This window comes from Branchiostoma belcheri, unplaced genomic scaffold (genome assembly GCF_001625305.1).
Source record: "Branchiostoma belcheri isolate BF01 breed outbred unplaced genomic scaffold, Haploidv18h27 scaffold16, whole genome shotgun sequence".
Lineage (NCBI taxonomy): Eukaryota > Metazoa > Chordata > Leptocardii > Amphioxiformes > Branchiostomatidae > Branchiostoma > Branchiostoma belcheri.
In genome coordinates, this window is record NW_017803046.1 from 3183551 (window position 1) to 3197269 (window position 13719).

The 13719-nt window shown below is 41.4% G+C and overlaps 1 protein-coding gene across 1 annotated transcript; it reads right to left on the reverse strand.

Annotated features, from left to right (window-relative positions):
- Positions 1-208: 208 nt before the first annotated feature.
- Positions 209-6354, reverse strand: LOC109466096 (TNF receptor-associated factor 2-like). Its single transcript, XM_019763717.1, has 8 exons — positions 6130-6354; positions 4437-4612; positions 3842-3899; positions 3431-3535; positions 2996-3166; positions 2536-2697; positions 1614-2402; positions 209-1400 (listed from the first exon to the last, which is right to left on the reverse strand). Exons 2-8 carry the CDS (start codon positions 4577-4579, stop codon positions 1179-1181), a joined length of 1650 nt encoding a protein of 549 aa, XP_019619276.1. The 5' UTR covers positions 4580-4612; positions 6130-6354; the 3' UTR covers positions 209-1178.
- Between the last annotated feature and the right edge of the window lie 7365 nt (positions 6355-13719).

Below are 13719 nucleotides of genomic sequence, written 5' to 3' on the forward strand. Positions count from 1 at the left end.
TATATCGACAAGAGCAGCTAAGATACATATATACCGTTATAAAAAATTCTTCTAATGTCTGTTTATGATTCAACACTCTTTCCCTACAAGAGTGTGAATTAGTTCAGAAAACGGTTCATTTCAGTCGCACATCCCCCTTCACCAATAGGCCAATCCTTAAGGTCATCCAGGGCTAGAGGTCATCGGTCATTTGTTTTCACCCGGATAAATAACCAAAGCTCTACATGTATATTTCATGAGGCGTGTTTTAATGTGTAACATTGATGCGTATACACAAGTACCTTTTAGTAAATGTAAAGTATCACTTCAATCCTGTATACATTTATGCTTATATTCTACGTTAGTAACATTTCCATAACCTACATTACTGTATTGACACATAGGCTATGATAGGTCTGTTTTCTGTGAGGGAGAAAACTACACAGTGAGTTTTTACAAACATTTGCAAACTGTATCAACTGTAAAATCATACAAGTAGTTAATGTATTTTTAAAGTGATGAATGCCATGCTGGTGAGCTATCAAGCTAGCGCTGCAGTACGATTTGTGATTTCTGTAACATTCCTTGCGCTGATTATCTGTATCATGGTGATACGTATAATAAAGAAGCTGCACATAGATACAACACGTACACACCCCTATGGGATAAACCTTACTAGTTAGTGTTACTTGATGATTGTTTATAGATGCAGTCACTGTCTGATGACATTCCACGTACTACTGTTTCTTATGTGAAGGTTCTCTATTAGTATCCGGAATTTTAAAGTCTCGATATTGACATTTACTAAATGACAACATTTAATAAACTGTAAGTCAGAAAAAAATCCATGCACTATGATATTTTCTAATACACTTTGTCAGACCTAGCATTTATTTTTTCCAGCATTTATTTTTGTCCTCCATCCCTTCTTTTGTTCTAAATATAACATACTGAACGTTTCTTGGAAACACAGGTGTAACCTTTCATGGAAAGTACTTAAAACTGTTCAAGACGTTTTTCGTAGGAAACTGTACATTTTAGTACTTATGATTATGTGGGATTCCTCTTCCTCAGTATTGAAAGTATTCCTGTATCAGATTGTCTTTCATCCTGTAATGTTTGTACGGCATAATGTATCTAATTCCCTACGAAAAACGGTATGAACAGCTTAAAATACTAACCTTAGTATGTTTGTTTAGTTAAAGATCTGATGTATCCACGATGACCCTGATGAACATGGTATCGTCCCTGACGTACCCATGGCTGCTGCTCTCCAGCTGACTGAGCGGCACGAAGAGCGGACATCCACTGGCGATGTTCATGTCACTGGTGGGCCGCTGGAAGGACGAGCTGGTCGGGTCAGGGCGGAACGCGTCCGTCACATTTTCTCGGTTATTCTGGTCCACCAACATAAAAGATACCTGGGGAATCAGAAAATGGACTTGTTGAATTTTACCGATGATGGGTATAGTAACATTTGATTCAGAAACTTCATTTTCAGTGTCTTCAACACTTACAACCATTATGTCACTCAGTGTTCTGAGACCTGAACTATGAGAAATGTTGACATCAATCAATCAATGTGTGCAAAAGGTCACAAAAAAATTAAAAAAACGTCAACTGTATTTATTTACCTTTTGTCTAAACGGCCAGCGCAGTAGTCCATCGTAGTGCCCCCTCATCAGGACGAAGAACAGGCTGACATGAGTGCCCTTCCCCATCCCGTCTCCGTTCAGGTAGATCCGGGCGCACATCTTGTACCCTGTACGGCTGGTGAAGAAACATGGCGAGTAGAAACTCGCTGTCTTCCCCGTGATGGCGTCGTGGCGCTTGCGTGTAAAATCCGGAATCTTCCAAGTCAGGATGCCGTCATAGCTGGTCAGTTCGAGGGTCTGGATCCGGAGGTCTTGTTCGGCGAGGGCGACGTCCTTCAGAGCGATGATCCTCTCCAGAGACCTGACCTTCCTCTCCAGGGTCTCGATGATCTCCCTGTCCTGCCGACGTTGTCGTTCGTACGCCTCCATCTGTGAGCTGCACTTCTCGATCTCACGGTTCAGGACGGCGACGATCCCTTCGAACGTGCCGACTCTTGTCTCCCATGCAGCGATTTTCCTCCTAAGCTCTTCCACCTTAGTGCGTTCCTGCTCAATCCGGTTTTCTAGAGTCTTGTTGCCACCAGATGAAGCAGCTCCTTGTGGTTGCTCGCTTGACAGCTTGCCTTCGATCTCAACAATTTTGGCATCGACATCTTTGATGCCCTTTTCCAGTTGAAGAATCAGGATTCTCATATTTTCGCGTGCTTCTTCTTCTTTTTGTCGGTGTTGCTCGAAATTGGTAGCTAAGCAGACAACGTATGTGTTGGTCAAGCTCAGATGAGGCTGAACCGTCTTCTTCAAGTGCTCTGTTAACTGCCTTTTCTCCATCTGTGCATGTCAAGTACAGAACCACAAATTATGAGTATGTACTGGTACATGGTCATCTCGCAACACGGCTTTATCATAAGATCATGAAAAACTTAAACATTTCAGAAAATGATTAGTATATAGTTCTAATTACCCTTTCCTTGCACCCCAGCAGTTCAAAGCTGCACGCTATCTTCATGTTAGGACAGTTCCCTGTCTCTGGATGTTGATGCTCCTGTAGTTGAGCCCGAGTCAGACCTTTCTTACTGCACCAGTCACACTGTACTGGGGCTGAGGGGCAGGTCCGCTTGTGCGCCTAAGCAAAAAAAGAGGAATTAATGTTAAGCGAAAGATAAAAAATGCAAAACCCTGTACAACAAAGAACTGTCACATCACTGTCACATCACTATCATGTTTATCTTTCCTAAACCTCATCTGTATAAAGGTTTGCTTGGTACAAAATAATGTATTATAATGCATATAAGGGATTGTATATATTGCCAGCCCTGCGTTGTCATTTCTGTCATAATTAATGATTAGCCAGTTGTACCCCTCCCCCTTTAAGATATTCTAATGCTACTAGATGTAACTCAGCGAGTGTTCTAACTCCTTACCTTCATGTCTTTATGAGGCGTGGTCTCTTCACACCACTGACACGTCACAGGTCGGTAGTCACAGTCAGACTGTAGATGGTTCGCCAGATTCTTCCTGCAGATAGTCGCCACACAGCCTTGGCCAGCATTGATACACGTGATCTTTTCATAGTCACATTCCGCCAAGTGTTCCTGTACAAATATTCTCGTGGTCATTCGATGTCACATAACAATATATACAACTGATCAGATAAATGGAGCTTCCGTCCTCTATTCGGTGTATGTATCACAAAGAAATAATTAGTGGCATAATTCATGAACTTCATTTTTTTTCCAAGAATATCAAACGTTGCATCGTTTGCATCGAAAGGTATATATAATTTTCGTGTTTTCTTATAATGTAATAAAATGCCAATCGTCCATAATTGAGTGCAACTCGTTATGCCAGCATCTTACCATGAGATGACGAACAACGCCTTCCCATTTACAACCATCATCGACATTGCTGCAGAATATCGCAAGGATCAGAATCTCCCGTTCTATGGCTTTGTCGGGGTACACCTGGAAAATAAAATAAAAGATCCATATCATCGATCTAGTATCAAGGTACCATCATCTAGCTTCCACATACAAACACATGTACACTACATGGTGGAATTGATATCATGAATATCAGTGTTACAATCGACGTTATCGTTTATGTTTGAAGCTACGACAATTTTCGTGCCATTTTGGACAGTATCTTGTTGGTAGTATAGTTGTATCCACCCAACACTGTTGTAGTTTTTATTGTAACACCAATTCTTCTAAAGTATTCTATTTTGAGTAGTCTCCAGAGTAATTTTAAACGTTTTTAACACAACTTACGTCCTGTGTTTGAACCACCTCGCCACAGCTCCGTGCTTTGCATTTTCCTCCCCAGCTCCTAAACGTCAGGCAAAATAATGGTTAAGACACGGTAGCCTCATCAGCCTGAGTCTTCGAATTCTTAATGCCCACTATATCAAGACTGTGTATATAAGATAGCCCTACAAATTTCTGTTATAGAGGTGAAGAAAGCTTATGTTCCCTAGAGCAATACATTTTCAGTGCATTGAAAAGGCCACGCTCTGCAGATGCATCGCACGAACTCGCCGGTAGGGGGATTGTAATGCCAATGGGATCCCGATCACAACAACGAGGGGATTCCCCGTTGCTACTGACTACATGTACATAAACGACACGGTGCGGAAGGGGTCTGATGTGACTGGTATGTATCCTGTAAAAACAACGTTTAAATCTTAACTTCGGTGTTCTAATCAAAAAGTTTGGAATATTGTTGGCATCCGTGATGCTCCATGTACGAATATGTACATTCATGGCAAACTATGGAAAAAGCTTGTCTCGAGGAACATGATCATTGTGCCCCCCACCCCTCCCGTAGTTACGTATACGCGCTATAATAACGCTACAAATATGTTACCTTGTGAGTTCCTCCACACATGACTGACAGTACCGGTGTCCACATGGTGTTTGTTTGGGTTCACGGAGTAACAACCCGCAGCTGGTACACAGGTATTTAGGATCAGCTCTGCCTCCTTGTAACTTGACAGAGTATCCTGGCATTATAGGCTGTCACTTGGCCTATCCGCAATGTACCTGTAAAACAACAAAATAATATCTAACATAACTACAAATTGATTGGTTATAAAAGTAATACCATCTATAAGCGATCGTAGACATGACTATTAAAGAAGCGTGCTTGGTTCGTACCTGTGAACATTTCTGTAGCATAAGATAGCTCGCGTATGTTTATGTACATTGTACGGTCAGTTCGTTGCTACATGCAGCTAACGCCCATAGAGACCCGTGGAGCGAGTACATGGCACTGATTGGTTGAATCCTGGACGCCTGATGCGCAAACGTTAGTCATAGTTATTGTTGTCTCTTAATTTAAGGCCACACCATTTTGAATTGTTGGTTCTCGGAAAAACTGTCACAACAACGAAGTCAAGGAGTTTTCTTCAACTGTTTGGGCCAAAATATGAGAATTTTGGAGTTGATTCAAAACCTGAATCTTTTTTTTTTTTTTTGCGAAACAGAAAAAAAATGAAGCGGGCGAATCCAAGAACCAACCAATTATATTGGTATGGCCTAACGTCCCCATTCGGTTGCCACCAAGTCAATTTCCGTCGGTCATGGTTGTATGTCTTGCCTGTATGGGGGCATCATGTATATGTCATCTGACGACAGACAGTAACACTTGCCACGTACCCCATACCTTAACTGTCAGTTCACCTTAATAAGCATTACATTGTTCTTTAGTTCCAACCCTTTCGTGTTTTTGAAGTTATGAATGAGTCACACACTGACATTGATTGTTTTAGTTATTTCAATCCAATATCCTGGTGGTTGTTCTAGTTTACTATATCACTAGTGAATGTTACCAGGGATATCATAGGGAGATCTTAAATACATACACATGTAATGACTGAATAATAGCTACCATGTGTACAGTACTGTCGCGATGTCAATCTAGCAAGACCTTTAAACTGTGTACGTGGCATGGTATGGCGCCGGGGAATCCCAAGTCACATGATGCTGCCACGTCTACATCAGCTAATCATGTCAACCGATCCCAATGTAAAATGTGACATATATATACAGTAAAATCACTTATCCTTGGTTTGAATATCTTGTATGTGCAAAATTGCGTTATTGTCATGATTTTGCATTTTGACTTCACTTTTTTGACGACCCCTGATCAGTTTAACGTTGGCTTGCAGCTAGTTTCACTTTTTCGGATCCGTTCAAGTACCGGCAGTAGTCCTCACCAGACTCTTTTACAGTTACTGCAGTAGAAATCGGCCTAAGAAGACTGTAGCTGGCCAGGGAAGTTGGCCGGCCATAGAGGGTACAGTTTGCCTACAACTACAGTCATTGTAGGCCAATCACTACTATTTTATTCCCCCTGCAAAAGAGTCTTGTGGAGACTATGGCGGCAGTACCCAACGGGCGGATGAGGCGAGTAAAGTTACAGATTATTTTATCATATTTGACTGAATTTTTAATAATTACTTTTAATAATTACTTTTACTGGAAAACTGATCAACACAGTGCATATTACGTATGACCCTACATCGAAGTTGGTGAGTATATGTATAAGGCGTACATACCGTATCTTGTATCAAGGGACTCAAACAGTGGTAAGCCATCAAGACAGCCTTCTCTGGGAAATTTATCGTGGATAAAGTCTTTAAAGTACCTCGTGACACATGTAGCACGTGCATATGATGCAATACCCTTTTCAAAATTTGGTGCGCATACTAGTATATATAGTATTTATAGTTCCTGAATTCTTCAAGGAAAAGTATGGCTATGTCCCTATTCCTTTGAGCCAGTAGGATATTTAAATGAACTTCGGCTACTAGACAGTCACAAGACCAACCTGTTGACCCTGGTTGAACTCATTTTATAATGTTAGGTGAATCGCAGCAAAGCATCTTCAAATCCCGTGTTCTTCATGACGAAACGCAAAAACCTTTTTACAATTTTGGATTCGACAATGGTGGCATTTACTTGTTACTTCCAATGGAAGCAATTTTATACCTCTACATCATTTCTATGATGGTCCTTTTTAAAAACTAACAAGAGGCCAAACCACCAATATTCAAATGGACTCGTCCAAGGGGATTCCCCATCTACAGGTCACGTGAGTGACGCTATGCAAACATTAGATCATGGTGTGGGTGTATATATTAATATAAGGTGGCTCATATCCGCTTCCCCCACTCAAACGCCAAAATTGGCAAAGGTGAGAATGCAGGCCAATCAGGACTTCAGGTGCTCACAAAGCCAACTTCTCTTTGTAGAGTCAGGTGGGTATGACTATGTGTCAAAGGTATGGTATTTCTTTACTAGTTCACTGACTATGATCTTCTTTAGTGCCCCAGACAAGTTGAGGATTGTACTAGTAGCGCTACTTGTAAGTTACTTGTTTCAGGCGTGCATGTATGTGCTGCATGTGGAAAACAGTTACCGACATTACTGTGAGGAAAAGCCAAACATGTGTTACACATAATGCAGGGTAAACCGTTTTAACTTCTAAATCCAAACGTTTCCCCTGCGTTTCCACTGGCAGTGACGAGAACGGAGGTTTAAGTTGCCGGAGGACATAACGGAAACAGTTCCACCTATAAGGTCAAGTATGCTGTGTGTTACATGTTCGAACATTCCTTTGCATCCAGTATCCCGCTGTAACCACATTTTCACACATTACAGACAAAATTAATATCATAAATCAATTCCAATAAGTAATTTCTTGTAATTGTAGCCATTTACAATTTCGAACCTTATATTTATAGGAAAACCCTACATTAGTAAATGTGAACAGTCCGATTTCCGCACAACATTCAGAAATACCACCGCGCACCTGTTCCGTAGACTTGAAAACTACACACCTTCAAAGCAGCTAAAACCTAAAAGAAAAACGTGGCGGACCTTGGGATAGGAAGGTAAACACTAACCTACCGTGCTGCCGAACAATCTTAGCGAAATCTTTTCTTGCTCGTGGAAACTCCTAACCCACACCGGACACACGTGCGCTGGCTTCTCTCGAACGTGAAGTCGGTTAAGGTGTGGCAAATTGTATGCATGAAAAAAATTTATACCCATGACGCCCACGGAAAGTGACTACCCCCCCCCCGCACCGTTCCACTAGGGACTACGCTAATTCGGCGACCACTGAACGGCCAAAGTTCAGGTCATCGCCGGTTAAAGACATTCAAAGATAAAGAATGAATCTGTTAACGTACGTTTTGCTGTCATTAAGCTATCTTGTATTATATTTCAGTGATACTGATAATAGCGATCGCCATCTAGTGGGAAGGATACTAGGCCTTTGATACAGACTTAAGTTCCCAAATTACCCTTATTATCATCGTCATTATCCTTCGACCCCCTAACATTGTTCCTATCGAGTAATAACTGCCCACGGAGTCATGAAATAGGTCAAATGACACAACATTAAGGTTGGTTGCAATTAGTGACCTCGCACAGTTATTGGTTCTCAGCAGTACGGAAGCATGGGGCCTGTATGCCCACAATAACATGACCCTGAACTTGAATGGCTAGGATAAGAGAAATCATATGGGAAGGGCAAATGCTGGGGTAGAAGATTGTGTCGATTGTTTTAGAAAAACCGCGCTTTTTTTTCAAATGGGAAAGGCAACACATGCACCTTCATGGTAGATTGTAAATACGTCATTCACTTTCAAGTCAGAACACGCCGATCACGCCATATGTCTCTCGAATTTAAAGACTGTTATTCAAAGGCAAAGGGCGAGGATTGCAAGATCTAGAGAAGACGCTGGTCTAAAAGCATCATTGTCCTTGTATACCCCTTGTACAGGTTAGATGATGCATAGTTCCAAGGGACTGAACGAGAACATAACAGCCATGTCGTCGTCCATTTGGGGGAATATGCCGTCTATATACACACGTACCGTCAGCTGAATAGAAGAGGATAGACTTACACAGATGGTCTCTTACGTTGCAAGTACGACTTGCTGGATACGATATTATCATAGACATGGACATAGACAGGAAAACTGGAGGACGAAATGGACATCATGACAGGTTCTTATTGTTCGCCATCTTTTCCATGAGAAGGGGGAAGCCCCTTAAGCTTGTCTCCAGACATTGCATCACCCTCGGCTGAGTCCTGAGTATATCCCAGCATGCACCCATAGAGGCTAGTTCGTTTGCAATGTTAAAAGGGAGGGGTTCGAGCGCATTTGAAGAAACACTGAAATAAGATCGAGATTTACGGTAAATATTGCATGATGATGATGATGATTGCATTTTAGGTCTTTTAATTTCGAGCATCGCCAGTATACGTCTGGAGACAAGCTTAAGGGGCTTCCCCCTTCTCATGGAAAAGATGGCGAACAATAAGAACCTGTCATGATGTCCATTTCGTCCTCCAGTTTTCCTGTCTATGTCCATGAGACGAGGCCAGGGCAGGTAATACACAGTGAGTAGATGGTATTGACTGTATATCTTGCTTCTTTGAGTTTTTATTCCTAGATGAAAATGTCTTATGACCTCGTTGATGGGCGTATTCTCGATTGTTCTGGTCCAGCTCTATCTTTGTGCTGAACCATTACAACCGTGAGTACGTCATCAATGCCAAACTGGAACGGAGAAATACTGAAAACAAGATGGAGGATAAATATTGCCTTCCTTTTTAGGTCTTCGAGCATCACCGGTACAACGAGACGAAGCCAGGACAAGTATTAATACACAGTAGATGGTGTTATTTTGCCCAATATCTTTGAATTGATACTTTGAGTTTCTACTTCTAGATGAGGAGGACTCGTTGATGGGCGTATTCTCGATTGTTCTGGTCCAGCTCTCTTTTTATATGCTGAACCATTACAATCGTGAGTACGTCATTAATGCCAAACTGCACTGGGCTGGATGTGTTATGGTAATGTCACAGCTTAGTATATTATTTAGGAGACGCTATTGATATGACAGATTTGTATTAAACGGTATCTCTTCCATTCTTAGTAGAAAGGGGAAGGCAATGATTGAACTTGAATAAAGAATTATCTTCACCTTGAAATATAGAGTATTACCATATCTCAGGAGACTACTACTAGTTCTAGGCTATGGTGGGTTTCTTTACGCGATAGCTTCTCCTAACAACTGCGGAGCATTGGTGTATTATACGAGGGATTGTATGGCCCCCACTTACGTTAGACATTACATATGTCACTCGAAACAAGCACACTTGAGTTATACTGCAAAAGTTACTCTGATCTCAAAGGACCAATAAGTCTCTGTCAGTCGGTCTCAAAAGACCATACTCTTAGTCGAGTCTTAGGCATACGCATATTTGCAAGCAGTCACATTGCACATGTAAATATCTGGCCCAAGCGCCATTAAAGATTATACGTACAATCCATCCTCTATCGGTCCATGCACTGTTCAATGGTTAACTCTGGAGATCTTAAGCATACGCTCCCCCGAACTGCAGACAGTTTGCGGAGCACAACTACGACCGGTTACGACAAAAAGTTTTAACGTTACCCTATGGTGTAGACCGGGAGTCAACCTCCCCTCTGATGACTCAGCCATGTTTCCTTGGAAAGTACCACTTCGCCCTAAAATAGGAACAGGTACAGGGACTTCCCCATTCTGTCACCATTTTCAGCCAACAGTATCAGTCGTTACAAACGCCTTGTTCCTAACTTGGCGACACGCTGAAAGGAACTGTGCATACGATTGGTGCTAGAAAAATGGAACCATATGCTAAATATGTATTATGAGAAAAAGAGGAACCCATTCATTTGCAGGTCATCTGTATGTTTGTATAAAGTATAAAGACTTGTGTAAGTTTCGTCAATGGCTGATAAAGGGCAATCCGGCGTAACACAATTGAGCCCCGTTGAACTGTGTGCTAAAGGATTACTTCCAGTCTAACGCTACCTACAAAATCAAAAGTTTGCTTAAGCCATTACCGTACTAAGGACTAACTAAGGTTTACTAGATGAACATAAACTTACCCTGTAAGCACATCATAAACTCAATTTGTTTTTCTGAAACCCATGCTTAACTGTGTGTGTGGACATGAGCGTACATGTATACTGCAGCTAGTAACATTTAGAGGACTATCAAAAACCTCTAGCATGATTTATCATGATACCGGAGGACAAGCAAATAGACCCGACATTTTGCCTAGTAACAGAGGCTATAAATAGTACTTCTGTTTGAAGGTTTGGTATGCATAGATTTGGGTAGGGTAGGGCACCAGACAAGAGGAACAGGTTACAGCTGGAAGGGTGTAACGCTGAAGGGTGACTCATTGCTATCCGCGATCATTCTTTCTTAGGCGGAGCACAGGTTTGAGGTTTTCTGCTACAAGAGACGACTGTAATCCCTGGATGTGTGAACAACGTTGGAATAGGCATGTCTGAGCAAGGGAGGGGATTCACGTCTCTTCCGAGTGTAGGAATCTACAGTTACAGCTTCAGCAGGTGCGAGGAGGTGACAGGTGTGTTTTGTGCATGTGCGGAACTTGAAAAGGCAAGGGGCAGGTGGTCACAAACGGCGAACTGCATAGGAAACGTTTGCATGTGGAATACTTCATACAATACATCAGACAAGTTTCCGTCTAATGAAAAGCAAGGCATGTTCACAGGAATTACGATGGATAATTGGACAGGAATATACTAGTATTTCTTCGAAGAACTAAAAGTTTGTCTGGAATTTCTGAGAGACTGTGGGGGCCCCCTTTGGGTGTTGCAGAATCAAGGGCCTCTTGCCACTGTACGTTTTCGTTCATACAACGGCAATAAAGGTAATTTACATGGATATTTTACAGGCTTCTGTATTTAATCGTGTGGATTTTTACTAGTTACTATTTTCAAAGTTGCTGGAATACATTTATTTAAAATTCAACGTGGTGAGATTTAAGTAAAAAAAAGTATGGCGGTATGGAAGGATCGGCTACATACATGTAAGGTGTCTACTCATGCAGGTGGCCTTACTACTACTATTACCACAGCCAGCCTGGCGTCTACGTCAAATGAAATGGCAACTTACAGTGGATATACGTGGATATATACCAGTTGGTCACTTATCATCACACGCCAAACACGTGTAAAACTGCGGCTAATCGAAAAGATTACTGGGTTGTGCGGTACGCCATTATGGTGTCAGGAGGGGTCACACTGTCACTACCATATTAGGGACAAAGGGAGAAAAGCCAACCCTGGCCGGGCGATCATCACCGCATTTGATATCAAACAGCGCGCGAGTGCGGAGGTTTCCTATAAACCAGGCTCCAGGCAGACAGTTGGGTGTCTATTTGGACCCTCCATTGTGTTCCGAAGACAACAGAAATCAGGTAGGTGCTGTTTGAGGTGATAATTATTGTAAAGGGTGCACGTTTGAGCTATCTTTTCTGTCACATACAAGTGAGTATATGGCGGGTTGGTACGTCGCATCGTACATTTGTAGGAAAGATCTAACTCACGTATTACCGCCTTTTCACACAAACTAGCTATTATGGCGACCACACAACTGTTTGAAGGGTTGTCTTTGATCTGTGGTATTCATGTGAACGTGTCAAACCATATGGGTATGACACAACACCAAGTGTTTCTACAAAACAGGTTATTTCCCAAACATATTTCCAACAACACATTTCCTATAATATATACAACATGTGTACACTACCATGTTTTAGTAAGTCACAATTTCGGAGTGGGACAATAATGTGTTTGGTAGATTTTGTGGCCGGTCAAACTGGATATTGCGTTCGTTGTTGCCGCCATATCTTTCTTTGTTTATGACCTCACACTACCAAGTACCTATTTTTCCTTTTCAAAAGTACACATGATGTACAGCTTTAACCAGCTAACTTGTTGCTAGAGCTGACGCAGTGCAGTATGGTATCACTATCCTCGCAGTATACTACTCGTATCAACATGTGGAAGTCTGGTCAAAAGAAGGGGTTTTGTTCAAAATGGAAATGTTGTCATCATGGACGCCTATGAACACCACTATAATATTTTCCCATTCAACCTGCTGCTCCTTCAAAGGCATACAATTCTGTATTTCGGAAAATATGTGCCTTCCTCTGGCGTCCTCTAGCAATATAAGGCACGTGGGTATTTTGTTCTTTGTCAGTGCCTATTCAACTACATGTAAGTTCCATACTCGGTTATCGTTTGGACCACTTCAAAGGGATTGTGGTGACTACACAATCACTGTGGTGGCATTTTCTCGTGACATTCCGTCTTTGATAATTGCTACTGCATATATAACCAGCATGGATAATTTGTCATACTACATTTTAGATATACTTGAAATTGTTTACAAAGAACGTACTGGAGTTTGGTTGGTCGGATGTTATCAATATTGATGGAAGTAGACGTATATCCTAAAGTGTTGTTGGGGGGGAACCGCAAACAGTATCTTGAGATGTCATTACTCTTTGGTTGACACCAAACACCCCAGATAGACTTCCTGAGAAACAAGTTAAACGGAACCAATACAGATGAGTAGGTACATGTACACGCCAAGTGGCTTGTTTTATAATGACACCAGGACACCTATTTCCGCCAGTTACTCGTACACATGTTTCCAATCTACAGAGCATAACCTTACAAACATTACCCGATATGTATACAATAACAGTTTGTTCCGCCTGTCTTTTGTCAATAAACCTATCACTGTAGACATAAATCCTATGAATCCCATATAAATTATGTTGCTATTTTGCCAGTAATGCTCTCAAGAGTAATACAGTAGTCAAATTCATGGAATACCAGGTTTTGAAAGACATGAATTCCATATAGTCACGTTGTTATTTTGCCAGTAATGCTCTCATGAGTAAAACAGTAGTCAAATTCATGAAATACTAGAGGTTTTCAAAAGGTCGCTAAGCGATAACATTGTTTTGTTACACATGACTATAATATTACCAGGAATGCGGTGACCAACTAGGGTATGGGTACTATTTTTGTTTTGTTAATATGAACATTATTCAATTTATTGCGCAAGCACACCTCTTTTTTCACACATGAATAACATCAAAGAATTATGTTTCACAGTAATAGATATGTAACTGATATAGTGCATGGTGATCATATGTTTTCTATCAAGCTACATCTACAAGTAGAGGAAGAAATCATGTCAGTAACGTAACAACGTTAGAAATATGCCAAAAATATAACCTCCATGACATGTCATGG

What these genes read in the sequence shown, in the direction of transcription:
- LOC109466096 (XM_019763717.1), bottom strand. Translation starts at nt 4,579, where the DNA reads ATGCCAGGATACTCTGTCAAGTTACAAGGAGGCAGAGCTGATCCTAAA. An exon ending in TGTGTGGAGGAACTCACAAG is followed by an intron (nt 3,900 to 4,436) that starts GTAACATATTTG and finishes CCTGACGTTTAG; the next exon opens with GAGCTGGGGAGGAAAATGCA. An exon ending in AGGTGGTTCAAACACAGGAC is followed by an intron (nt 3,536 to 3,841) that starts GTAAGTTGTGTT and finishes TTTATTTTCCAG; the next exon opens with GTGTACCCCGACAAAGCCAT.